The following is a 26,128-nucleotide window of genomic DNA, read 5'->3' as shown; positions in this document are numbered from 1 at the left end:
ATGATGTTGAATAATCTGTATATTTAAGAAACTGAGACATTACTCTATAAGGAGTTTGCCCACAGGGTCCGGGTGTGCCTGAAATAGTCAGCTTTAACCTGCTGTGCTGCGCTGCCAAGTTGTTAATTATCACTATTATTTTAGGCTTTCCTTTCATTCTCAAGGAAGAAAAGTCTGCCTTGGATCATAAATCATGGGAAAACACTGCGTAATGCTGTATAAAACCAGTGAAGATGTTTAAATAGCTAAGTCATGTGATTTGGTCTTTGTACCAGGATAATGGATGTATTCAGGGGAAGTAAGCAGAGGTACTAAGATCTATTTATGAGACTACTATCAGTTATGAGAAGAGAGGCCAATAAAGGCAATGCAGCAGTGATAAAGAAGGACAGAAAATGGCAAGTTAACAAAACTTGGTTCATGGTGGAAGTGAGGAAGTCCATACAGATGCCAACTTCTTATTAGACCAAGGTTTCAATAAAATGATTTTGGAGATCAGGAAGAACTAAGATGCACATGATGAGGAGTTGTAGATCCCTGGTGGACCTGCTGGAAATCTGGGCAGCGATACTAACTAACGTACACAAGAGGTCTTAGAAGAAAATAGCCACTTTTGAGTTATGGAATTATGTGGAGCTGTCCATTGTGGAAAGGAGATCCTACATGAAGTATTAAATTCATGTGTGTTATTGCTTTACACACAGACCCTCAAAGAGGAAAAAGATGAATGATGGCAACATTTTCCAATTGACGTAAGTTTTCCAAAGTCATATTGTTCCTCTATTGTCATATTACAGCTCATTCCAAATTTAGTGGCTGTTTTCTACCTGAAAAAAATACTCCTCCTCTTCCAAGTTTCTAAAAAGCTGTATCATAGTGTACCATTAGACTCAGGTTTAAGGTCAGTAATGTTGGTGAGGTTTCTCAGGATCAGTAACCCTTGACTAAAACTGTAAACAAAAGGGAAAGTTCTCTGCTCTCTTCATAGCCAATATGCAGTAATGCAATAGATAATCCCACTCAAAAGGAGAAAATACAGACACAAATTCTCAGTTCACAATGATTCTGAAATTCAGCAGGACTCATGTTGCTGTTTTCTTGGTTAAGAGCCATTTCTACTCTCCGCTTCTCTTGGTTTTGATCTTTGAACCATCATTATTTTTCAATGAGAACCATCTTGTTTTGTAGCTGGGTATTTTTCTCAATTTGCTGCTTACTCATAAAAATGTGAGTATTCAAAGGCCTATTTTCATTTCTTATTATGTTTATCCCAATGTGGCCAAGCTAGTAAATTGCTTCTAAAAACTGTATGTCAGCTTATCTTCTAATGCATTAATCAAGCCACTCACTTGTAAGTCTCTTGGAGAGAGGGATTATTTATTTTATGCTTCCTATAGGACTGAGAATAATGCCATCGCATTTTCCTAGAAACTTAAAAGAAAAGAGCTATAATATAAGCACTTGAGATTTTTAGAAATCCTTCTGCCTAACACAAAGAGTATCTCAAAAATAACCTTAAATCATTTGGGGATCTCAGCAAGATTAAAATCATACTTCTGGCTTCACTTTTACCTTAAGGCTTCCTACTCCTCACAACTCTCAGGACTTGATACTTGTCCTAAGGGCTTTTGTTATTTTGAAAATAGTTACTAACTGGAAAGATTGTTTGAAGAAGTCAAATTTTCATTATTTGCAGATGACATGACACTCTATATAGAAGACCACAAAAACTCCACCAAAAGTCATCTAGACTTAATAACCAAATTCAGTAAAGTAGCTGAATACAAGGTCAGCACAAAAAAATCCATAGCTTTTCTATACACAGACAACAGACTCACTGAGACAGAAATATGGCAAACTATTCCTTTCACAATAGTATCCAAAAAACTAAAATACCTAGGAATCAACCTAACAAAAGAAATCAAAGACCTCTTCTCTGAAAACTATAGCACTCTGAAAAGAGAGATTGAAGAAGATATCAGAAAATGGAAAGACATCCCCTGCTCCTGGGTAGGAAGGAACAATATAGTGAAAATGTCCAAACTTCCAAAACTGCTATATAGACTCAATGCAATCCCAATTGAAATCCCAGGAGTATACTTCATGGAACTTGAGAAAACAATCCAAAAGTTCATTTGGAACAAGAAGATACCCAGAATAACAAAAGAAATACTAGGTAACAGAGATATGGCAGGGGGTATTACAACCCCCAAATTGAAACTATACTACAAAGCTACTGTGATAAAAACAGCATGGTACTGTCAAAGAAACAGACCTGAAGATCACTGGAACAGATTAGAAGATGCAGAAACAACTCCAGACACACTCAGCCACCTAATCTTTGACAAGGGAGCCAAACACCCTCACTGGAGGAAAGATAGCCTCTTCAATAAATGGTGCTGGAAAATTTGGGTTTCAACTTGTCAAAGATTAAAACTAGACCTATATCTCTCACCATGCACTAAACTCAAATCGAAATGGATTAAAGATCTAAATATTAAAACACAAACACTAAACTGACTGGAAAAGAGTTTAGAAGGAACTCTTGAAGACACTGGTGTAGGAAAAGATTTTATGAACAAAACCTCAGTTGCCTGTGAACTACCACAAACAACCAACAAGTGGGATCTCTTCTTATTAAAAGGCTTCTGCACAGCAAGAGAAACCACCAACAGTTTGAAGAAACAACCCACAATGTGGGAAAAAAATTTCACCAGATGTCCCTCAGACAAATGTCTACTATCTCAAATTTATAAAGAACTTAGACAAATCAAACCCCCCAAATTTAAAGACCCAATACAAAAATAGGCATCTGAAATCAACAGGCATTTCTCAGACAAAGAAGTAGAAATAGCAAATAAACATATGAAAAAATGTTCAACATCACTAGTCATTTGAGAGATGCAAATGAAAACAATGCTGAGATTCCACCTCACTCCAGAAAGAATGGCTGCTATCATGAAATCAACCAATAATAAATGTGATGGGGCTGTGGGGAAAGAGGAACCCTCCTCCACTGCTGATGGGAGTGTAGATTGGTGCAACCCCTGTGGAAATCAGTATGGAGATACCTCAAAGAACTAGGACTGGAAGTCCCATTTGACCCAGCTATTCCCCTGCTGGGTATCTTCCCCAAAGAATTAAAAGAATCATACCACAGCGATATATGTGCACCCATGTTTATAGCGGCACAGTTTGTAATAGCTAAAACTTGGAAACAGCCCAAATGCCCATCAACTGGAGACTGGATAAAGAAAATGTGGGGCTTTTAAATAAATGGAGTACTACTCAGCCATAAAAAATGATAAGTTAGAGACATTTATAGCTAAATGGATGCACATTGAGGCGATACTCTAAGTGAAATAAATGGGACACACATGTAAATACCGAATAGTTTCTCTAGTGTGAGAAACTGAAAGTGTAAATAAGGACTAAAGGGTTTAATAGATAATGTGAAATAAGAAGAAAAGGGGCAAAGGGGAAGGGGAAGTGGGAGGGGTAGGGAAAAGGAAAGAAGGGAATGGAATTAATGTGAGAAAATGAAAACCTGGAAACAAAGTCTTTGTAAATAGGGAGGGATGGAGGGGTTGAAGGGAGGGCAGAGGAAGGGGGAAAAATAAGAACCAAGAGAGATTTTGTAAAGGTGCAGATTTCCAATGATGAATGTCATTACATTGTATACCTGAAATGTGCCAATAAAGTATGAAAATGTTTAAAGCAAGAGAAAAAAAAAAGTTTGAGCCCTTTGCATTTTACTAAATTTTTCTTGAAATCTCAACATTTGTTCATTTTTCCTTTATCATATTTTGTTGTCAGCATTTAAAAAATAAAACTTTTGGGCTGGGGATTTAGCTCAGTGGTTTCGCCGCCTGCTGCACAAGTGCAAGGACCCGAGTTCAATCCCCGGTACCAAAAAAAATAAAATTAATAAATAAAACTTTTCAAATAGTCTGTCCAGAAATCTTTATAGCTCATTGAGATCATTAAGTATATTTATGATTTCAAATTATTAGGAGGAGCAGTATTGCAAACTTTCTCCCACCACTTATCTTTCCCTCGGTGTTCAGTAGTAATCCTTCCTTCGTAGCCTCAATGATAGCATCCTCAAGGCCCTCCTGATCCCAAAAGGAAGGACAGCATTTCTCCTCCTGGTACCAAATTCTGCTGCAGGTACCCACTGATTCATGAAAGCCCACCCCAAATTTAGTGGTGTAAACAATGGATTCATTATGCTCATGGAAACTGGTCAAGAATAAGTTTTAATTTAGGAACTCCATGGAGCCCTTGATCTTTATTCACTGTATTTATGTAGCCCTCCAAATGCCTGGGTATCATTATCAGAGAGAGATTATGTTGCTAGGGGAACTGTGGATTCACAGGTCTGAATCATTTTTGTCTGGAGCTTGTATCTTTGCATCTACATCTTTTTTATCCTTTGAAAACAGAACTTACTGCTCAGCGAGAAAAACTGAAATCTGAACCACTAGCAGGTGGAATATGCCCCTGCTACAAACATCTTGTCTCCTTACTATGGTTAATTTTCTGTTTAATTTCTCTAAACTGTTTTATAGTTCAAAGTTGCACACAGTTGTAATTAAAATCCAATAAAACACGTCCATCGTGCTTTATGATTTCTGCTACCATTTATGAGTACATAGGCAAAATATTCACAGGCATAGCAGATGAGGCGTTTTTTAATGTGCTAGTAAAAAAGAAAGAAAATGCTAGGAAAATATTAGTCATTTTCCTTCTCTCATTTACATTTTTTATTAGCTCTGACATGTTCCATGTACACAAAATAGAAAATGAGCACTTGAATTCAACTGGATAAAAGTATTGGCATTCATTAGAAAAAATCAAAATGAAGGTGATTAAATGTTGAACATCTTCCAAAACATTCTTTCTACCCTCTGGCTGCAAAAGAATAAGCTCAAAGGAAACATTGTGAGTATCTCCTGGTTCTCACTGCACTGCCTAAGACCAGGACACATTTGTAATAAAAGGAATTTGATTTTTTAAACTTGTATAGTTTTGCAGATTTTTCTTCAGAAACTTCATACCAAAAAAGTGACTTAAGAATTTTAAAATAAATGTTTATTTAAAGTCAACAAATATTAGTATGGAAAAATAATAATATTTCATACTCCATTCTTTTTTCTCAGTATTGAAGTCCAACTTATTTGCAATAACTCGAAATATATTAGTTTTTAGTAATAAAATTTGAAAAAGAGTGAGCATCATCTTTTTGTGTTGTTTCTAGGACTGAAAATCAATGAATTTAGAACCTGTAACTTTGGCCTTTAGACCAGTTGTTACTCAAATAAAATATATGTATTATTTAAAACTTTTAAGTAATGCTAGAAACCTGCATATATCCATTGTAAAATTAGCTAGTTACTAATTAATACTTAGAATATATCTTATCAAGACAGCTTAATGTTTTTGAGTGATCTGTTCCTCCTTCAAAATGTATCAGATTTAGTTTTAATTGTTTAAGTAATAAGTTTTTGAATACAGAATATGCTTACTTTTACAGGCAAAAGAGAAGTAAGCTAGAGTATTAAGATGTATGCCAAAATTTCTTTGTTTCAGTTATCTATATATTTTACAGGGACAAGTTTGGAACTAAATTTTGTTTTTCACTTTGCCATTTTTATGATTTTTGAAGATTATTTTATTTGTTTAAAAGAATCTCATTCAATATAACCAAAGCTTACAATAGTATAAATGCCTTTCATTTCTCTTTAAAATTATATTTGTATAGTAATATATTTGAAAGGGATGAAAATGATTTAATATAATCGGAAAACATGAAATTATGTTAAAATTTAAAATCTTATTTGCTTGAATTTTCTACTTTAACATACCTTTCTATCCAACATGAAGATATAGAAACTCTTGAGTTATTTCAACACTATTATTGAAGATACTAATTTCAAAAACCTAAAAACTATAAATTTAAAATATGATATGCCAGTTATATTGTTCAATCCATGATACATGCCATGGCTAAAACATTAACTCAAATTTTCCATAATATTGCAATATTTACAAGGTACAGAAACATCAGAATGTTTTAAACTGCGTCAAGAGCAGTCTTTCCTGCTTATTAAACAAGTACAGATACAAAAAACCCTCCCCTCCCTGATGTTTTTGGAAATTCTCTGTAGATGCTTCATTTCTTTTGCTTACGGTTTAATTTCACTAAATTGGAAATTCTTCAGAGAACATTAGCCCCCTAATTTAATGTCAACTAGTTGCATATTTAAAAGTGGATTAATTATAGATATCATTGCAGGCTTTTTTCCCCCTTCCAAAGGCAATGAGAGTGTATTCCTGGAATCCTGGGGTGAGGTTGCATAAGGGAGAAGTCACACAGCCGCAGGGGGCCAGAACTGAGCTCAGCCCCACGGGGAGACCCAATGGCAACTCTCTTCTAAGAGTTTTGTCAAATGTAGGTTTTGTTTTCGTACTTGCACGTGTGACCTTGAAGACAGAAAGTAGTGAAACAAGTTTGTAAAGTTTCTAACTTTTTAGAGCAATGCAGGGAATATACTTTCATTTTATCCTCCCATTTGGACTAAGATAAAAATAACCAGCCATTGTGTTCTTCTGAGACGTCCACTTCGAACAGGCACCGTTCCTGCTGTGAGAGGCTCTGGGTACGCACAAGAGGAAAGAGAATTCAGCATTGTGTCTAGACCACTGGTACTTCTCATTATTAAAGGTGTTCTATGCTGTGTTTTTTTAAATCTCCCAGAATTGTTCTGTCTACACTCCTCCCATAAAGTTCTCAGTGCCTTGAAAAAGGAGGGAGAAATGCACCAAAGATAGCTCTCAGATTCTGAGCTGGGGTCTCCCAGGAAGGGGAATGTGAGAAGATTATTGAGAGAAAGAGTGGGCTCCTAGGGGTGGAGATGTACCCAAAAGGCATTTCTTTGACATGGGCTGCATTTGTGATGCATGGGAGAACACTGTCAAAACACCTCAGAGCTGGTGACACTGAGAGAGTTGACATTAAGGACAGAGGGAGCACAGCATTGTCTTTGAAAAGAAGATGGCCAAGTTGGCACCTACCTAAGAGGGAAAGAAATGAGAATTTTTCTCCTTATTGCATAATTACAGTCAGTACAGTAACTATCAACATACTCTACCAGACCTGGTCTTTATGTTTTCAGGCACTGGGGTTGGTCATATTACTTTCCTAATGTGTTTAGATTTGGCTTCCTTGGGCTTCAGAACCTGTTTCTGACATCTTTGGTTCTATAATTCCAAGTCTTTTAAATGTTTAAAGTGTTTTTCACTTTATATCTCTACATGTTCCAGCAAATTCCTGCTACTCACGCTTTCATGGAAAGAAAGAAGGAAGGAAGGAAGGGAAGGGAGGGAGAAAGGGAAGAGGGAACTATTGTCATAAAAAATCCTGTCTAGCTGGTGTCAAACTCATTGAATGTTATACTCAAAACAAGTATGTTTTATAACATATAAATTATTTCTCAATGTAATTGATTGTAAAAATCTAAATCTCACATTCAAAATATGTATTAGATTTAAAGTCATACCGTTACATAGTCACTCATTGTTTTCAGAAACATCCACTGAGTGTCATTATGTGGGATACTTAGGATAGATACTTCAGTGATAAGAAAAAATAAGACTCCTTCACCTCAGAGTGCTTATATCCTGGTCCCAGATCAGTCTTTTTAAAATTTTGACTTACATATTTTAATAGCCACTCTACTGAACAAAGAGAGAAAGTTAATTAGAAATTGAATCGTCACAAGGACATTTGTTACCAGAACACTTTACAGTACAAAACATCTTAATTGACCTTTCTAACAACTGTGCAAGTTAGGTAACTGTGACTGTTAATCCTGATGTCAGCTTCACTGGAATGGGAAATGGCACTGTCCTGGATGTATCTGGGTTGGTGGCACAGGCCTGGCCTTGGGTATCGTGCCTGGTCCTCGGCTCCTTCCTCTCTGGCACCCTTGCTTTACTCTGCTTCACAGCCACCATGAACTGAACCCACACCCTTCCCATGTTTCTTCCATGGAGCCACCCGATCATAGACTGAAAATGTGAGCCAATCAACCCTTTTCTCCTTAACTTGTAGGTGTCAAGTATTGCATCCAGCAACAAGAAAGTAATTAATACAATAAGTTACTGCCACCATTTTAAAATGAAGGAAATCGGACAAAGTTCGCCAGCTAAGCAGGTAGGGCAGATACTGGATTTGAACTCAGGCCAGTCTGATTCCCATCTATGTTTTGTGTTGTGTGCAATGTGCAACTCTGGGACAATGTGTAAAAGCAAGAGAAACACCCAGAAGAAGGATCATGAAGGTTTGCAGCCATTGCAGCAAAGTTTCAATATTATATTTGGCTGCCACACACTGAAGTCTTGCAGAGCTTGTAGGTAAGACTCCAGCAAAAATTGGAAAGTCTTCACAGAGGAGATGACATGTGTTCAATCAAGCCATTTCCAATTTCCTCTCACACACACAGAAATCTGCTTCAGACTTCTGGCATGTGGGTGGTAGGATGTAATAGGTTTTGGCTCATGAAATGTAGGCACAAGTAATATATCACCCACCGACCTGCCCCCTGAACCAAAGTGTGGGGCCTCTCCTTTCTCTTTCTTGGCATGTTGGCAAAATTAATCCAGAGGACTGAGTCGAGGACTCCAAGGAAGCCCAAGACAATCATGGCGCTTGAATTTCCACATGGAGGTTTTCATGCTGAACATCTGATCACACAGGGACATGAGTGGGAATGTAAGCTTTCTGAGTTTAATGTTAAGCCACTCAAATTGGGAGTCATTAGTTATATTAGAGAGCTTTAATCATCTTTCTTGGCCCAGGCTCTATAACAAAGGAGAGAAAAATTGATGAAGTAACACTGTAACCATCTTTTATGTGGGAAAAGTTTATGATTTATGGTTTTATTTACATGCTAATATTGCTCCGGAAGACATGCGAAGTACAGAAGAAAGACATGTACTTTACAACAAGGTAAAATGCATTTAAAATTCAGGAGAAAATCAAAACAAGGGTAAATAAATTGAGAAAAGAAGATGGAGCCAGAAAGTGAAGTACAAAAAATATATCCATCATCTCTGCTGGCAGTGGGTCACATGTTTGGCTCTAAGCTTTCTAGGAACCAGTATAAAGAGGAAATCACAGCGAAGTTTGTTATTCACAGTACCCACAGGGCAAAAACAAATCAGCTGCCCCAAGAAGCATGTTTATTCTCATTCGAAGACCGGAGAGAAATTTCTCCTATGGGTCCTCATAAAAATGACAGTGTGAAATGTATTAAACCACATCCTCAGGAAAAATCCTCACAGTAAGCCCAGCAATGAGTTTTGTAAGTCTGTTATTTATAAAATCCCTGAGACAGGGTGGGAAGAAGATGGCTGAGCAGAATTTGAGGACAAAGACACAGTTTGAAACTGCTATTCGGCGAGGGTTGTGGGAAGAACTGGTAATTGCACGTCACCTACTTTGTGTAATAATCTTATAATTAGTTGGCAGGTTTAAACAACTCTTTGATGAATGCAGTAATAATTAAATGGCATAAATTTTTGAAGTAATTCCCATTTTTTAAACTAAAAGTCTAAACTAAAATGCCAAATACAGAAACTGTTACAGCATAAGTAAACACACTTGGACAGACTCTACTCGCCATGTAGTCATCAACCCTTCTCAGAGAGGAGCAGAGTGGCTCCCATTGGATTCCTGCTGTCCTATCTGAGTAATAGAAATGTAGTAGAAACAAATATACATTAAACTGTAAAGTCAGGTGTGGCTGTAAATCAAGATCGTTATTTGCACTATTACTTATACTATATATTTATATAGAGTGTAAGAAAGTTGGTTTTACTCCCAAATAGAGTAGATCCCCCCCCCCAACTGCAGGGGATACATTCCAAGCCCACAGTGGAAGCCTAAAAACACAGACAGTACCAATCCCTATAAATACCATACTTTTTGCTACACTTTTTGCTACACATATTGGAATGGTTTAGATCTAAAATCTAAGCCATAGATCAGATGTCTGCATGTGTTCAGAGGTGCGGAGGTGGGGCTTTGGGAGGTGGTTGGCCCACAGGAGTGCTATATTCAGTGGTGAATTAATCCTGGGATGAGTTCCTAGCTGAGTGTGCTGTTAGGAAGTGCAGCCAAGTCAGAAAAGGTGGAACAGCACATGCCTCTGGATTCTGAGTCTCTCTCTCTCTCTCTCTCTCTCTCTCTCTCTCTCTCTCTCTCTCTCTCTCTCTCTCTCCCTCCCTCTCTCTCCCTCTCTCTCTCTGTTTCTCTACCCCCCCCTTCATCTCTGACTCTGGCTGTCCTGGGCAAATCAGCTGCCTTCCTCTACCATGTCCTTCCTCCACACCATGTCTGCCTTGCACCCAGACCAAATCAACTGCAACCATAAGCCAAATAAGTCTCTCTTCCTTTAGGTTGTGTTGGATATTTTGTCCTAGGGACAGGAAAGCTGACCAATAAACATATGTACCTATGAAAAAGTTTAATTTTGGGGGGGGGGGTGATACTGGGGATTAAACTCAGGGCCTTACACTTGCCAGGCAGGTGTGACTGAGCTACATCCCCAGCCTCAACAAAGTTTAATTTATAAATGAGGAACAGCAAGAGATTAACAACAATACTAAAATTAAAACACTATACTGTAATAAAAATTACCTTAATGTGATTTCTCTCTTCCTCTCCTTCTCCCTTTTCCTGTCTTTCCCTCTCAATATCTTACTGCTCTGTGTTCATACTTCTTGGGATGATGCAGGATGATGCGGTGCCTGTGTAAAACTGAGTGAGGTGGATGAACAAGGCGTTGTAGCACTGCATGTGTGACAATGTAGGGATAACCTGAACCAGCAGTGCAAAACTATGGCTGTGGATCTGACAACTGAGGTGGCTACTAACAAACTAGCAGGCAAGCAGCCTGAATACACTTCCCTGTCACACAGAATTCCAGGTGGGAGGGAGCATCTGGGATTTTATCACATTACTCAGAATGATGTACAATGATGTACACTCAGAATGATGTAAACTAGGAATGGTTTTTTCTGAATTTTTTCCATTTAATATTTTTGGACAGTGATTTACATAACTGAGACCATAGAAAGCAAAACCACTGATGAGTGAGGGACTTGTGTATCATCAACATTTGTTATCCTTTAATTCCAGACGAAAGGATTTCTCTTTAGAACAAGGCATCAAGTTCATTTTCAAAGTCTCCTTTGTAATTTAAATTATGCTTCCATAAAATAAAATAAATTTACTTAATTATTTATTATTCGGTTACAGAAACAAGCAGGAGATATACTGAATTAGAGACCTGGTGGGCCGGGGATTTAGCTCAGTGGTTTCACCCCCTGCTGCGCAAGTGCAAGGGCCTGAGTTCAATCCCCAGTACCAAAAAAAAAAAAAAAAATAGAGAACTGGTGAAAACAGTAACAATGATCATTGCAAGCTAAGTCACATTTAAGATGGAATTAAAGTAAAACTAAAATTAGTGATTTTTAAGTTGGAATATGTTGTTTCCGATGCTTATAAAAATTAGCTACCGTGCTTTGTAATTTTTCAATGGCAAATAATTACATTATGTGGTAACCTTTTAAAAGAGTTTGTTACCCTTATACTTACATTAAAATTGGGCAAATCAGTTGAAATAAGAAACATGAAACAATTTTTAAAGACAAAGTGGTATTCTAAAGGGATGAGACTTTGTCTTCACTTTGGTGTTTGCCTATTACTCGTTTTAGCATCTCATGTTCAAAACCAAGTTAGCTTTTTATACAGTTCAAAATATCCTCACTGTTGTCAAATCTACTTGAAGTTGATTTAATAATTGAAAATATCCCAAAGTCATCTTGGAGCCAAGTGTGTTGAACATAATCATCCTGTAGCATATATATTTTGAAGTACTTAATAAAAGCCCACATTTTAAAAAATTTATTCTGATAATTTTCATGATCTGAAAATGCCTATTCTCTGAAATATTCATGTACTCAACTGAGCTAAGTGACAGGAAAAAGGAAGCCATAAAGAGAAAGTCCTTTTATGAAAAATATCCCCATAAAGCATGAAAACTAATGTATTAGATATGAAAGTACTTATTTATAATGAAAAATTATAAAATTTACAAATTTAAAGAGAACACCAAAGACCAGATATATCAAAAATGCTAGAAAAGTAAAATAAAAGTAAAACTCTAATCATTAATTGCCTGATACATTTCTATAACACAGTTTTTATGGAGATAGATAGATGATAGATTGATAGATAGATAAGGGATTAGCCCTTCTTTGACAATAGCTTGTTATATTGTTTTCTACAGAGAGTCCAAAGAAGTTTATTCATTATTTCCACTAGCAAGATATATCAGACTTGTCTGGTTTTTAAAAAATGTATTATAGCCTAAAATACTTTATCCTCCTGGGTCCTTATTACATACATATTTAAAATTGTTTTCAAGTGTGAGAAATACTCTTATCAACCCTCTTTCATATATGAGCTCCTAGACTTCAGGCATTTTAAGGTTCTTGTGCAATGTCTAATTTTAGATATTCTATGAATATCCATGCATGGTGGCCCATGTCTGTAATCCCAGCCCTCGGGAGGCTGAGGCAAGAGAATCTCTGTGAGTTCAAGGCCAGCCTCAGCTACATAATTGAGTTCAAGGGCAGTCTGAACTACATAGTGAGACCCTGTCTCAATAAAACAAAATAAATAAATACTCTATGAATTGATGACTTCATTAGTCAATCTGCCATCAATGTCTTCATTGTTGTAACATATTAAAAGTTTAACAGTAACTTCATTACTGTTATTGTCCACATTCCATTTTAGCTTCCCATTACCCATGGCTAATTATTTGTGGCAAAGTAAAAATAATAAGTCTCTACAGAGATGCTTTAAACAAGTAAAAATAGACAGACAAAAAGTCCCATTAGAAAAGATAAATGTCTTAATTCATCATTGTTAAAACATGTCACTTTGCAATTTTTACAAAAATTATAAGATACCATGAACATCACCTGGGCTTTTCCTAGAGGCTTATAAAGGCCCATGCAGATGAAGAACTCTGAAACTAAATCTCCTTAGTTTCCCAATAAATCCACTGCTGGAATAAAATGTACTAAACAATCATTCTCAATGTTACTACCATGCTCTATGTGCAAATAATATAACCCACGTGAATAATTTAGGAAGAACTTCTACATCAGACTGTAACTTTCATGAGTAATACATTCAGAAGACACCCAAATTTAAAATATTCTCTAGACTGGTCATATCAAGAAACAAAAATCCTTTTTTAATTACAGTAGACTCTCACGTTATGACCAGCCTCACCCATGAACAAATTGGGTTAGCACTAGAATTTTAGTTTTAACTAAACAAAGTCTTGGATTATGACCTGAATTCTGGTCTTTCCAGCATTGGGTTAATTGAGAAATCCTGGGCCAATATCTCTCTAAGGACACCAAGATCTGCCTGGAAGAAAGTGTGACCTAAAATTATACCGGAGAGAGACTAAAGGCTGTGTAGAGAAGGCTGAGCCTTCAACTGACCCTGTGGTTGATGACACTGTCACTGTAGCAGAGTCCACAGGCTTGCAGGTAGACAGTGGTGATGTTGAGGAACTGATGGAGGAACACTCAGAGGAAGTGTCTACAGAGGAGCTTCAGCAACTTCTGCCTGAGAAACAGAGGATACCAGGTGAAGAGCTTTCTGAAGAGGAGGGAGAGTATCAACAATCAGTGCGGCAAAGTTCTTCTTCTGAAATAAAGGAAATCCTGAAAAAATGGACAGAGCTACAAACATTTGTAAAGAAGACCCACCCAGATAAAAAAAAAAAAAGCCAGTCACTGCATTACTACATTCACCTGCTTAATGGCATTGTCATGTCATACTACAGAATGGTGTTAAAGAAAAGACAGAAGCAAGGCTGCGGATTTAGCTCAGCAGTTCCACTGCCTGCCTTGCAAGCGCAAGGTCCTGAGTTCAATCCCTGGTACCAAAAAAAAAGAAAGAAAAAGACAGAAGCAGACAACCTTAGACCAGTTTTTAGTTCTGAAAAGGTTGAGACCTAGTGACCCAGAAGCAGGTCCTAGTGGGCTGCAGACTCTCCCCAGGAGAGAAAGGAGACCAGAGAACCAGATTCCTGATATTCTTGTGGAAGGGGTCTCTCCTTCCAAACAATAACCAACTTCCATTTCATCCTCCCTCCCTGCAAGCCAAAGATGTCAACTTGAGTGGTGAGTAGAGTATAAAATTGTTGTTTCTGGCAAATGAGGTGCATTTTATAACTTTTTAGTGGCTACACTAGGAAAGTTATTGGTGTTTCTGGTAGATTGTGCACATTATGCAACCCTTTTTTATTATGAAATGGCTAGTTAAGGGGGGCTTTGGGAGGTTTGATACACATTACGGGTATTTCTATGATGTTTTATGGGAAAAACAGTCTTGACTTACAACCAATTTGAGTTATAACCAGCCGTCATGAACAAATTAAGTTTGTAAGACAAGGGCCCACTGTACTCTGCTTCCATATACAGAAAATGTCAGGAGCTGACTTTCTACTCATAGGCTACAGTGCTTTTTTACCATTTGACTCTATTATCTTAACTGCAACTTATTGATGTAAGAGACCTGAGAATATCAATGAGTGTCACCTATGGGGTGAGCAAAGCAAGGAAGGAGGCAAGAAAAGAAACAATAAAGGAACACCAGAAGGGAAAGAGGAATGGGTGAGAGATAGCACAGAGCTTGAATATAAAGTGTACAGGGTGGGGGAAAGCCAGGAAAGAAATAAAAATCATGAACTTTTAAAGTGTATTATATGATGAGAAATGCAATTGTGAGTCTATTCTACATAAGAATGAGTAAATGTGCTGATGATGTTGGGAGTATGTGTTGTCACTATGGAAGAAGAAATATAAAAATTGGGGGTGAGGAAAGGGAAGAAAGAACCCCATGTGGCAGATTCAAAGTGGAGGTATGGGTAAAAGGTATGCTTCCTAAAATATGGACAGGCATCTGTGTATTCATGTTTGCATACTGTTATGGTTGGGTCTAGACCTCCCCCAGAAGCCTCATGCTTTTTCATGGCTTTTTCAGAGATGGCTTAATCTAGAGAGTATGACACTGAAATTAAGGGCGCATGATTTATAAACCAGGACACTGACTGGCTTGGCACTGCCCTGATTCTAGTAGTCTGGATAAGATAAAAGGAGCAGGAAAACTCTGTTAAGGTCCCTTGTTGCTTTTGCTGCCACGTGGGCACCATGAACTTTTTCTCCTCTGGGATGCCCTTCTACCATGTGCCACTTTGCCTTGGAGCCAGCCAATTATGGACTCAAACCTCTACACACTGTGAACTAAATAAACCCTTTCCCTTTTTAACTTTTGGTGTCAGGTATTTTGTCTTAGCAATAAGAGAAAAGTAACTAAGACACATATACACATATGTGTAAATGCATATCCACAAGGAAGCAAACACATCCTACCAGGAATGAGCTCCTAGTGTCCAGTCCCTGGTGTCTACTAGCATTTCCCACTCTAAGAAAACAAAGTTCTTCACAGAAGAGCTGTTTCGTTGCCACAGCTGGTACAGGGTAGGTATGGATGGGCTGGGAACCTCATGTTATAAAAAAATTACTAAAAAATACAAAATGATGGTGGCATATATTGTGAATGCAGGCAGCAGTAATTGTACTCAGCTGTATGTGTCTCTTGCCTTGAGCTTTGAATTAGACCTCCCAAAAAGACAGAATGATTGGCCAAATTTGGGACAATGTTCCTATTAAAATAGTTGCATCATAATTATAAAACAATAAATATGGAAATTCCTCACACTGAACCAATAATAAATACATAAGTAAATATTAGGGAGAAAGGAAGTCTTTTCTCATAATTAAGTGCCAAAGCACCCTGGGTAAATATGGAGGGAGCCAGAAAACCATTGTACAGCCTCAGCAGTACTGACTAAGCAAGAATCATCAATGCATATGACACACAGGGAAACTTTCTGAGAAGCAGTGTATTTATATGGCCTATAACATGTCTTCCCATGGAGTAGTTATTAGTTACAAGGGAGAAAGAAATGGTAATTATACACTGGGAAATCAGACAGCACCTTGACTGTGTGGTCGACATTAACACCAAGAGTGAGGACAGGTGGGTACACTGTGCCTCCTGCATGGGGCCCCTGGTGGGACATTTGATCAAGAACATGCAATCTCAGTCTAAGGAAACAGCACACAACCCAAAATGAAGCATATTTTATTTGTTTTTAAAATCAGGGATGGCAATATTATTCGGATATTTTAGTGTTATAAAAGAGAAGATAAGCTACGAAAATGCTCCCACTTAAAGGGAACTAAAGTGATCAAAATATATAACAACTAAATGCAATATTTTCCCCAAGACTGGATCCTGTACTAGAGAGCAAAGAATAACAATAAGAAGAAAGAGGAAGAGAAAAAAAGCTATAAAAGACACTAGTAGGTCCACTAAAAAAACTGGAATATGCATGGTACATAAGTAAAAATATTGCATTGACAGAAATTAATGAAACTGTGTTGTGATTATATAAATCTCTCTAGTCATAGGAAATACACCCTAAAGTATTTATGGATCAAGCAACACGATGTAAGTTATGTCTAATCCACTGAGAAAATAAAATATGTTGAAAGAAAAAAAATAAGTAAAAATGTTAAAGAAAATAGAATAAAATTTTAAAAGTAGGAAATCTGGTTAAAAAGCATATGAGTAAAAAAAAGCATATGAGTGTTTCTTATTAATTTTATCTGTGCAACATTTTGAAGTTTAAATTTATTTCTAAATTTAAAAAAAAACGATAAACAAAGGACAATTCTCCTTTTAAGAGTGAGACACCATCAATGTGGCAGAGCCTATTAACCCCCTGCAGAAAGGATCCAACCTCAAGCCAGCTAAGTACTTGAGAGAGGACAACTATAAGACAGTGCTGAATTTAGCCCCAGCACCAAGCTCTGGCAGATTTGACTTCGTTAAGGAAATATCATGTCCAAAATTCAATGTGTGTAATGGCTCCCAAGTCAGTGCCTTTCGGTCACCCAGATGGCATTGGCAGAAGCACAAGTTCAGCACTCTCATGACTGCCACCGATCACTAGTTCTGCCTGGCTGGCTGCCCTTCCATCACCCGACTTGGGGCCGACTCCAGGATCCCAGAAGGATCCAGTGGACCAGCTTCACCTACAATCCAAAAGATCACACACAAGTCTGTGCTCAGTCGGTATGAGCTGGACACCTCACTCCCCTCAAGATGCGAGCAATATATTCTCCCAGCAACTCGATCCGTCCATGGGGCAGCCGCTTTGAAATCACACAGACTTGGATTTGCATGTCAGTAGCTGTTGGGGCTCAAAGCAAGTTATTTGAACTCATTGAGTATCAGTCGCCGCATCTAAAAAAATAAAGGCTATAGTAGGGAAAGTTCCTTCATAGGACTATGATGAGGATTAAATAAGAGCTTAAATAGAAGGTGCATGGTAATAACTAGGTAAGTCTAGCTTTTCTTTATATGTTTAACAAGTGTAAATAGAATTAAAGTCACCGGGAGTCACTGCTCAAATATCTATTTTGCACCAGGGTATACTTTGTTAAAGAAACACTGTGACAATTGGCAGTGAATACAACATTCTTTATCCACTTATTTGTTACATAAATATATTTGGTACCTACTATGATATGTGATACAAAAGTAATTAAAACAGTTATTTTTCTTAAGAAGCATATGGTTTACTAAGGAGTTAGAAACATACATAACTAATTACAGTGCATGAGGTTATTTCCATAAGAGTATTACAAATTAAATTCTAGGTAGTCTTAAAGGAAAGAAAATTGATTCCTTTTAAGAATTTTTGGAAGGCTTCTTGGAGAAAATGACATGGGTAGAGTTTTGAACAATAAAACAGGAAAAAACAAAAGGAAGTAGAGGTATTTGAAAAAAAAAGATGAAGAGTGAAATGTATAGTTTGGTCAGTAAGCATTTTTCTCCAGGTCTTTCTCTTAGAGTGAGTCATCCAGTCATTCAAAAGAATGGCAGAACATTTACCGTCCCCAATTTCCTTGGAGAAATAACATTTTGCCTTTTTTCTGAAAGCAGGCTTGCTCTTTTGATAAATGGGGAACCCTGATGTTAGCACTACAATAGCAAGAAGTTTTAGAAACTCAAGGTCAAAGAAATTGTTTAACTTGAGTTTTGCAATGCAGTTTGGAAACATAATTTTTGCACTAAGCAATTTTTAAAATAAACTTGAACCAAGACCTTAAAAACCTAATACAGTAGCTGTTGAGAGAAATGACAAATATTGTATTTTAATTCTTAGTTACACTGTTCTATATAATGTAATTTCCATCTCCCAAGACTCGTGTGATTCTAGAAAGTCCTTTTCTTACTCTGTGATATACACCCTACTCACTACTTAAAATAATTGGATTTCACTTTTAAAATATAACTTGGGAGTAAATCTCATATCCCTTAACGTATTTTACATTTTCTAATGAATCAAATTCATGAAATGTCTCATTTTTTTAAATGCACCTTACAGTGAAAGCCTATCCTATTGAGCCCAAAGTTTCACTGTAATGAGTCACATCTTTCTTGCAAGTCACCTGATAGGAATACAGGTTGTTATGCTCCTTGTACAAGAAACAGTGTATGAAATTTGTTGAATGTTCCTGCTCCTACATAAAAAAATACCCCCAAATGTGGTGACTTGAGTCAAAAATGTGTTACACTCTCTTCCAGTTCCCAGAGCTTATGAAATTGTCTAGGTAATTCTTGTTTAACAGGTTTCATAAAGCTGTAGGCAAACATGACCATGGCTAGAGTTGAGTGAGTGCTCTTCGGTCACTTTTAACCCTACTCCAGTTTATTTTAGAATCGCTGAGACCACTAAAATCTCCAAAGTGTGCCAGAGCTGAAATGAAAGCATCAAATAAAACCACTCTACATCACTTTATTTTGATGTTCTGATAGAGGCTCAACACAGCTCAACTTTATTACAGCTGGAGGATTATCAAAGAAGCATTCATTGAAAGAAAGGTATGAATTAAGCTGAGATAAATATTTTAAACAACAGAGCCAAATTCCTTTCCCAAGATTGATGCTGAGGAAGTGCTTCCTCCTTGTGGGAGCTAGTAAAAAGGCTGGTTTCCTTAAATAAAGCAGTTATGTCACTTCTAATTATCTATCTATCCCTGCCTAACAAACTACCCTGAGCTACATTGCTTGAAAGAACAGCCATTTTATTGTATTTCATAAACCTGTAGAACATTTTGAGCAAGGCTCAGTTGGACAGCTCTGCTCTATGCCGCGTTTACTGAGGGCACTCAGGGGTATCCTGATGGTGTCTGGGCTCAGCCAAAGGGTCCAAGGGGACTGCATGGATGTGTCTGGCCCCTGGGTGACCTCCTAAGGAGTCCCAGGGTCTATCCAGGAGCCCTTCCTAGGAGAGCAGTCAAGTGGCTTGCTTACCTGAGAGCTCAGGTTCCAAGGTACAGTGTTCCAAAAGACAGGAAAGGAAGCTGTGATACTGTTGTATGGAGGGGGCAGGACGACATGGGCCCACTGTCGTTCCTGCAACACTCCAAGCCATTGTAGTCACAGGAGTCCATGTAGATCCAAGGCTGGGGGGATTGACTCAGTCTCAAAAAGAATTGCAGCATGTTTAATTTGCCACAGGGTCATAAAGAGAAAGAAAATTCTGAAGCCATTACCCACTTTGGAATCTTAGGACTTTGAACACCATGTGAGTTGATTCAAAGCCAGATATGCAGAGGAGGCTTCCATATGAAGTAGAAGAAAAGCTGAACCAAGTCTACAAGTGACATTACTTACATTAGATTGAAAAGTAGAATCTGAAAATATTAAATGTGAAAGTTTCCCAGTGTTAGTCACATTGGAATCTTTTAATATGAAAATATCAATAAAAATATATGATCACGTATCTTCTACGTATTCTATTATTGTATCCCTACTCAATGAGAAGCTACTTGTAGAAATAAAACATTGACTTTTAAAAAAAATTTTTGGTGGGGCACAGCCTGGATTTTTTCTTTCAAATATTGAAAAAGATATTAAAGCATAAACACTTTTCAAAGCAAAACTTACATCTCACTCAAATTGTTTACTACAGCTGCATAAATTACCCATGTGAAGCAGTATACACACCCCGACCAATGAGTAAGAGACACTTAAGTTCCAAAACCCTTCACAATCTCACAGGACTTCCCTAATCTTATTTGTTTTGGGTTTCTTTCCAAAATCAGACTACTAGGAACACACTTACAAAGAAACAGTCTGGGTTTATGATTATTCTTTACAGTATGAGAGTCCATGCACCACAAGGTGCTCCTAGGTCTCAGTAGAATGTTCGAAAGAACTTGAGAGGACTGCAGCTTATTTTCCATGACATTTGCTATCTTCCCAAGTCTTAGCATGAAAAACAAACTACACCAAGGCTAAGACTGCAATTGACTAAGATGCAGGAATTTTATATTAAACCACATAGGGTAATATTGAGCCATTTTTGTGGTGTTAGAAGAAACACTAAGGGGCTGGGGATTTAGCACAGTGGTTCCGCCACCTGCCCCAAAAGCTCAAGGTCCTCAGTTCAATCCCCAGTACCAAAAAAAAAAGAAGAAGAAGAAAAAAAACTAAGACCAGTTCAATTTAAGAAAATTTACTTGAGAGAAAGAAAAAGAAAGAAAGAAAGAAAGAAAGAAAGAAAGAAAGAAAGAAAGAAAGAAAGAAAGAAAGAACCAGCAGCATTCCAGATTAAAGACAACTCTGAATGCCCTACTCCATCTCATGTATAGGTTATATTTATAGCCAGAGGGGGAAAATTACATACGGAAGCAACCAATTGGCTTTCATCAGCATTCCTTCATATATTCATGGTCTGATCAGTTTGCAGCCTGTGATTGATTTATTGAAGCTTGAGTGCTGTTAGTGGCTAAGACTTAGTTGCTTGGTTACAGTTTGTTTACCTATTAAACTAGGGTATAGTTCCTATATACTGTACAGACTGCTTTCAGTCACACTTTATCACCAAATGCAGAGACAGGCTTAGAGTAAACTTATTTCAATATAACAGTAACTTGGATAATACTTCTGCTTTTACCTATATAAAATATGATATCACAGTGACCTTTTTGTTGATACACCTAGCTCTAAGTGGCCTTGTCTGAGGTTGATCCTCCATGAAATTGTGTATGTTCAGCAGAAACACATCAATTCCTAGTCCAGGTTAGATTCAGATGTCAGAGATTCCTTTCCGTTTCCACACTCCAGACAAGCCATACTCCACATGGACTTGAATTTTCTCTTCTTGTGTTATGTTTAATTCCCTGTTTCTTCAGAAATCTATCCTTGCAGGACGTCAACTCAGTTTTCTCTCTGACAACCATCATGCTCCATGTCATTTGGTTACTTGTTTTTATGCTTTGTTTCCTTGAATAAGATCACAGTGTGTCTTGAGATGCACAAGGGGGAGGGAGGAGTGGGGAAGGGGACATAAAAACAATCAGATGTATTATGTACATCGACCAATTCCCCGCAATGAATGCAATCATTATGTACTGCAAGTGTGGACTAATTAAAATAAAGATTAAAACAAAATAATTTTTTTTAAAAACTAAAACAACTTCCTATGAAACCACAAAAGGCCTCAGCAAACAAAGCAAATTTAAGCAAAAAGAACAAAGCTGGACCACAATAATTTTAGAGACTTAAGAGAATGAACTAGTGTATTAGGTATCACCACTTCTGTTTCTATTTATACCTGATTATCCACATTTCTGTCTCATACTATTTAGCATATCTGCTGTTGACTAATTCATTCCATGAAAATGTATTTCATTTCATGATGGAATATTTTCACTGGATATAGAATTCAGGATTGACAGATATTTACTTTTACCACTTTATATGTATTTTCTCATCACCATTGATTCTGATGAGAAATTCAGCCAGTTAAGTCATTGTTACCTTGTGTTCAATGCACCATTAGTCTCTGAAAAAAAAATCATATCATGTATCTCTCAATATTGCCAAAGAACTGGTGAGTTTATTTTCCTGTTCCATAAACTATAACACAAAGAGTGAAGTTGCTTCGCTTAATTAAACAAAATCGTTTTTGGAAACAGACTCAAGAAAAGAACCCAGCTCTGAATGAATGATTTTTGTTAAGAAATCACCAGTTTCTGATTCTGCTACAGCCCAGCGCTGGACTACATTTCCCACAAATCTCCGGGGCTGGTGAGGCGCCGCCATGTTCTGCACTACAATTCCCATAATCCTCGCGGCCCGCCACTTCGCCGCTTACGGGAAGTTGCGTCCCATTTCCCGTCTCCCTTTCCGGTATCTTCGTCTGGGGATCAAGGTCGAGAGAGTGCGCGAGGTTCTAAGGTGTTGCGGCCGTGTCCTCCGCCTTCTGTCTGCGTTTTCCGCAGAGCTCCGGCAGCACCATGTTGGGACAGAGTATCCGGAGGTTCACAGCCTCTGCGGTGCGTCGAAGCCACTACGAGGAGGGCCCCGGGAAGGTGCGTATGCGGCCCGGCTTCGAGGGCTGCAGGCGGGGACCTCGGCGGCGACCCGCGCACCCAGGCCGCCGGGGCGGGCAGAGCTGCGCACCCGCCCGGAGCTGCCGAGGCCCGCGGGTAGAGCCCGCCGCTCCGCTGCCCCTCGGCCCGCGCCGAGCCTCGCGATCGCGAGACCCAGGCGGGCTCGGCGGCTGCAGGTGCTGAGGCCTGAAGCCGAGCTGGGGGTCACCGGGGACAGTGCGGACGCGAGGCCGAGGCTGGGCATCAGACCTGCTACTTCGGGATTGTGCCTCTCACGAGTCCGTGTTCACATTGCGTAAGGGTTGCGTCGGTCGTGGGGAGTTTCTGCGTGCACATAACACATCCGAATTGTTTTTTTTATCCTCCCTCCTCCTCCTATCTCTTGGTCCCTGTCTCTTTTGCAAAAGATCTATCTCCCTGTTTCCTGCAACTAGTTGAATAAACTAGCCGTGCTAATTAACCCTCTCAATTACAGCGGTTTAAGCTCAAATGAAAATAAGTCAAATCGAGGAGTCAAGAGCGAGCTCAGAGGGTTAGGCGAGGCTTAGCAGAAAAAGGAGGTAGCAGGAAAAGGCAGACTTCATAGTCATCAGCATTGCCACATCACCATTTATTACGTGGCCGATGTTTAATGAGCAGTATCGTGCCATGCTGCATTTTGTTTCTGAAATGACAGATTTGAAGAGTAAAGAATGAAGATGTGCCATGGCTATGGACGAGCTCCACATGATAAATGTAATCATTGTTTTCTGTGAACATGTGCAATAAAACCTTTTTAAAAATAGGAAACCACTCCCCTATTTACACCTGAGTCCCAAAGACCATTGCATGGTGTTCAAAAAAACCAGATACTTGTAGTGTTGCAGGCACCTGATTTTGTAAGAGTATATCTACTTATCCTTCCTGGTGCTCCCTGTGTACTTGTCTTTTTTGATTGATAAAAATCTGATTTGAAGTTATATTTTTTGTTGTTTGTTCTCTTTTCTGTCCCAACAGAATTTGCCATTTTCCGTGGAAAACAAGTGGCGGTTACTGGTTATGATGACCTTGTACTTTGGATCTGGATTTGCAGCACCTTTCTTTATAGTGAGACACCAACTACTTAAGAAATAAGGATGTTTTAACATCCCTTTCACAGGTAATTCAAATCTTTTTAAAGCAGTGATGTTTTATATTGAATCCACCCCATCTTCCAAAATTAACCATAGTACACACACACACACACACGCACACACGCACTTCCTGACATTAAGTCTGGCTGTAGCAGTGGTAGACACAAGTTGATAAACCTGTAAACAAATTATTTCTTATTGCCAGCGGCTCAGTACCATTTTACATTGATAATCTCATGGTTTCTCCACAAGCAAGGTTGTGATTTTAACTCTAAGACACAAAGATAAGTTACATAAGATGCCATAGCTGCTGTAGTGATGGTGAACCAGGATTCTTGTCCAGGCAGTCTTGGTCCAGAGTGCACACTTTAAACTAGGTAAAATTCTACTAAACTGACTGATGAGTAGTTTTCTACTAAAATAATAATGGCTTAGAATAGATCTCTTTAAACACTATGAACTTTTTGATTTCTTTTCTAAATGATCACTGTGCTCTCAGTTCTGAAAATCTTACAATACTGATTTAGTATGTGAAAATTTTCAGGAAATAAGGAAAATCTAGTACTCCTTCAGTTTGTGTCCCAGATGTGCTACCATAAATCCTGATCAGCTTACCCATCTTGGGGAAATGAAGGCAGTAGTTCTCAAATGGGAAGAGTTTTGCACCAGAGAGGCACTGGACGATGTCTGGGAATATTTTAAATTTTTTGATTGTCCCAACTAGGAGGCAAAATACTGGAGTTCCAAGGTTCAGAAACCCTGCATTAAGGGAATATGTGTTAGTATATACTCAAAGAAACTTGTGTATCGGTAGGTTAGCAAGTCCTCTGTGTGACTAAAATATTTAATATAATTGTGGTCAGAATTTTTCAAAATGATGTTATAGGAAGCTCTGTAGGATGATTAAAATAAATTTCAAAATGTGAACAAAGTGTGTAAATAGGGAAGGGTCGAGGGGATGAGGAACACACAGATAATGGGGAAAAAATAAGAACCAAGATACATCCTATACAGGTACACGCGCCCAGTGATAAATGTAAATGTATCGTATACCTAAAATGTACCAATAAAAGGATTTAAGCAAAAACAAAAAAGAAAAGGTACCTTAACATGAAAAGCCTATTTTCCTAGTTGAGAAAATAGTTTAGAAGGAGAATGATTTACTCGAGCCATTAACATAAAGGTTTTTTTCTTCTGTGTTTGTTTTTTTTTTTTTTCATGGCACATGTGATGAAGCAAATCAGTATGAATAGTCATGATACTGTAAACGCTTTCTGATGTGCTAAGCTGACTAACAATGTATTAATGGCGTTACATGATATCTAAAATGAGTGGGAGTTTTTAAATGCCATTAAATTTTGTTTTTGTTTTGCAGATGTGAAGAATTTCTCAAGAGGTGTAATCTCTTTGGAAACAGATCAAACTTGAATTCACATGACATACTAGAGATGTTTGTAAATAAACGGATGACATGAATGCCTGATGCCTCTTCTCTGAAATACAGAATGTGATTACTGAACATGGGCTTATTTTATTATTTGGGAAATTCTCCAGCATTAGATTTTTAATCAACTATATTATTTAGTTTGATAGTTTTAAATTTTGAGATTTTTAATTTTTTGATTATCAGGTCAGACTCTTGCTGGTAATTTGTTATATAGTGACACTGGTGGTTGTAAGGGAGAGAACATACACTTTTAGTTTTCCTCTGTGCTTTAAAGAAATGATTGTTTTTTTCTCCATAAGTAATAATCAAGAATTTTTTCCCCTGATTAGTTGTACTGTTAACCAGTAAATATAAGCCATAGTTAAGAGAATGTTCTCAATTTATTCTGGAGTTTTAGCTGTAATATGCCGAGAAGAAAGTAAAAGATATGATGGTTTTGATTGAGATCTTATCAATGAATTATTTATACATAGTGAAGTACTGCACATCACTTAACACACAAGTGATGCAGTTTCTAGGACTTTGTAGTAGGCAGGGAAAAGTCAGCTCTCAAATATTAATCCTGGCTTGTTCACTTTTGAAACATTAGATGAACGCTATGCAAAGGCACTGCAGACTGGCAGTCTGTCCTCTAGATGTTTTGGTAAGAGGGTGCTGCTATACTGTTTTTAAACCAACATTGAAAAACTTGGACATTCATATAAAAGCACATATCTAGATCCCTGAAAAATCATTCTAAACAATCCTGCATCCCTTTGTGGAACAAAACAGCTGCTGGGCCCATCCTCATTATAACACTAGATTTTCTTGGGGCCTTAGTATAAAACTGATTTGCTAGGACCTTTAAGTTTTGATATTTTTCTCAATTTATATGCTTTGGGCTGTCTTCAGCTTCTTTTTAACAACTGTCTAGCAGTCTTCACTCCGGGAA

At 37.8% G+C, this 26,128-nt stretch overlaps 1 protein-coding gene and 1 non-coding gene across 2 annotated transcripts; both read left to right on the top strand.

The window, feature by feature from the left end:
• Positions 1–22,413: 22,413 nt before the first annotated feature.
• On the top strand, positions 22,414–25,226 carry Cox7c (cytochrome c oxidase subunit 7C). The gene is made up of 3 exons (XM_004841652.3): positions 22,414–22,617; positions 23,635–23,776; positions 25,126–25,226. The coding sequence occupies exons 1-2, from the start codon at positions 22,543–22,545 to the stop codon at positions 23,749–23,751; spliced, it is 192 nt and encodes a 63-aa protein (XP_004841709.1). The 5' UTR covers positions 22,414–22,542; the 3' UTR covers positions 23,752–23,776; positions 25,126–25,226.
• LOC147826618 (small nucleolar RNA Z39) lies at positions 24,972–25,032 on the top strand. The gene has a single exon (XR_015439030.1). It is a non-coding gene; the product is annotated as a small nucleolar RNA Z39 (small nucleolar RNA).
• Positions 25,227–26,128: the final 902 nt, after the last annotated feature.

The sequence above is a fragment of the Heterocephalus glaber genome, unplaced genomic scaffold, assembly GCF_053883595.1.
Source record: "Heterocephalus glaber isolate CG9 unplaced genomic scaffold, H.glaber_assembly_v1.0 deba00001465, whole genome shotgun sequence".
Taxonomy (NCBI): Eukaryota; Metazoa; Chordata; class Mammalia; order Rodentia; family Bathyergidae; genus Heterocephalus; species Heterocephalus glaber.
Note: the sequence above shows the minus strand (reverse complement) of the source record. Positions and strands in the feature narration are given on the sequence as shown.

Excerpts from the sequence above, each read along its gene's own strand:
- Cox7c (XM_004841652.3), top strand. The coding sequence starts at position 22,543 with ATGTTGGGACAGAGTATCCGGAGGTTCACAGCCTCTGCGGTGCGTCGA. Across the intron at positions 22,618-23,634 it reads ACGAGGAGGGCCCCGGGAAG|AATTTGCCATTTTCCGTGGA; the intron begins GTGCGTATGCGG and ends CTGTCCCAACAG.